The 1,990-nt window shown below is 41.5% G+C and overlaps 1 protein-coding gene across 1 annotated transcript in view; it reads right to left on the reverse strand.

The window, feature by feature from the left end:
* cldn15a (claudin 15a) overlaps positions 1-1,879 on the reverse strand; it is a 3,921-nt gene extending 2,042 nt beyond the window's left edge. The window contains exons 1-4 of the mRNA XM_014029600.1: positions 1,315-1,879; positions 938-1,102; positions 717-798; positions 530-637 (exon numbers count right to left, since the gene is read on the reverse strand). Of these exons, the coding sequence (XP_013885054.1) occupies positions 530-637; positions 717-798; positions 938-1,102; positions 1,315-1,531 (572 nt within the window). The 5' untranslated portion in view covers positions 1,532-1,879. The remainder of the gene's footprint in view (positions 1-529; positions 638-716; positions 799-937; positions 1,103-1,314) is intronic.
* Between the last annotated feature and the right edge of the window lie 111 nt (positions 1,880-1,990).

Consider the following 1,990-nt stretch of genomic DNA (forward strand, 5'->3'; position numbering starts at 1 on the left):
CTATCTGACATGCTGTTCTTTTAATTTCTCAAAAATAACACAGTGGTGTTTTCTCTTACCCGAACACTAGGGGTCCCCCTTCACTTTGACACTTTCAAACCCCACAACCAACACTGTTTGGCTCCTTTACCTAACAGTCTTTTTTTCACAAACTCCTTTATATAAACTGTTTAAAGTTGTTATTTCACCTGCTCAGGGTCAGGTTATTGCTCAATTGGTATTTTCCTTTGGWTATATTTAAGTGGGTGATCTTTTTAGGCCCCACTTGTAACTTGTTTAAGTTATTCTCAAGCTCAMAGAACCAAAGAAGATTCACACTATAGTTGTTGGTCATTCATTAAAGTCAGACACAATGAACTTGTATTTATGTAGTGAATCAAACAAGCTGAGGTTTGATTGATTGAGGTTACTCAACAGCACGTTGGTCATTAGTCAAACTGTAACTTTCCGTTCTGTCAGAYAGCCTTCAGCTCCATTCCCAGAAGWGATTATTACACACRAACAGATAAAGTCAGAAACACAAACTCACTATTTTTCCTCTTTGGCCAACTTGCAGGAGCAGGTGAGGCAGACTCCTCCAGCTATGGCGAGCACGGCGGAGCACCAGCCGATGTAAAGCCCTTCTCCTATTTCATACCTGGAGCAAACAGCAACGTTACAGTCAGCCAGCAGTTCRGTTAAAACACAAACGTCCAGCTCCTGTGGAAACATCTCACTTTGTCCCAGGATAGAAGGGGTCAAAGAAGTTCTGGGTGATGTTGAAGGCGTACCAGGACACCGAAACCATCGTGCACAAACCTTTGGATGAAAAAAAAAGAAGTGTTTCCAGATAATCCAATAAATTTACAGAGGACTGGTTTATATGTGCAATAAAACCTGATTTATTATCTTTTCCAGAATTTTATTGACATAAAGAGGTTGACTTTGATTTTGTTACCTTGTAGAATAAAGAAGACCCCAGAGGCTCCTGCAATCCTCCCTTTCAGAACATAGTTCTCCCCTCCAGCTTTCGAACACTGGATTCCTATCAGGCCCCCCACCAGCCCGAAGGAACCCAACACTATCGATGCAATCATTAAGGCCCGAGAAGCCTGGATATAACCTGGGTGTTAACACACAAAAAACAGAAAAAATAAAGTTTTGATCTCTTTCTAAACCCAGTTTAAAAAACCCAAAGTTGATTGATGCACAATAACCCTTTAAGTGCTTTGAATATTCAAAAAAAAAAAAAGCAATTCCTTTACTTTTTACAAATATTTACGGTTGACCCATGGGACTGAAAAGGTTAAATAGGAAAAACAAACATATTCGTACCATTCAAAGCCAGCAGCGAAGGAAACTCCCTGCAGTTGTGGACCCCGGTGGAGTCGGTGGCGCAGGACATCCACAGGTTCTCGTAGATGGTGGAGGTGGTGATGACGTTCCCGTCCACCGTGGAGGTCTTCCAGTAACGGTTTGGCARCGCCACCCCGACCATCACCCACCCAACGAAACCCAAAACCAAAGCCACTACTTCCACAACTGGATCCATGACTCACACCCGCCTCCTTGGCCCGCCGGTCAGAACAGAAAAATTTAATCCAGTTTTAAGTTTTTTTGCTTTGTTTTTTTTTTTGTTTGTTTGTTTTGTTTTGTTTTCAAACCAGATGTGGGAAAGCTGGTCATGAAAGTCGGACCATCTGTTGAGGGGAGTGTGCAGCAGCTCTGTGAGATGTGTCTGCCTCTTCAGATATGTATAATGATTTATAAGACCCCTTGTTTCTCCTCCCACTAACCTCTGTCATCAGATTTTTTCCTCTCTGTGTTCTTTTCTTTTTTTATTTTACACCCCTGAAACTGAACAGGTGTTTATCAGCTCCGTCTCAGGGTCCAATGGTCGTTCATCATCCTTAAAGCAACAGTTCAGGTCTTTTGGATTGGAAGTGGTTCAGTTAATATCTTATCTGTCGTAGATAGCTCTGAATAATTATAATATTAGACATTATTTAAT

Source organism: Austrofundulus limnaeus, unplaced genomic scaffold, assembly GCF_001266775.1.
Source record: "Austrofundulus limnaeus strain Quisiro unplaced genomic scaffold, Austrofundulus_limnaeus-1.0 Scaffold925, whole genome shotgun sequence".
Lineage (NCBI taxonomy): Eukaryota > Metazoa > Chordata > Actinopteri > Cyprinodontiformes > Rivulidae > Austrofundulus > Austrofundulus limnaeus.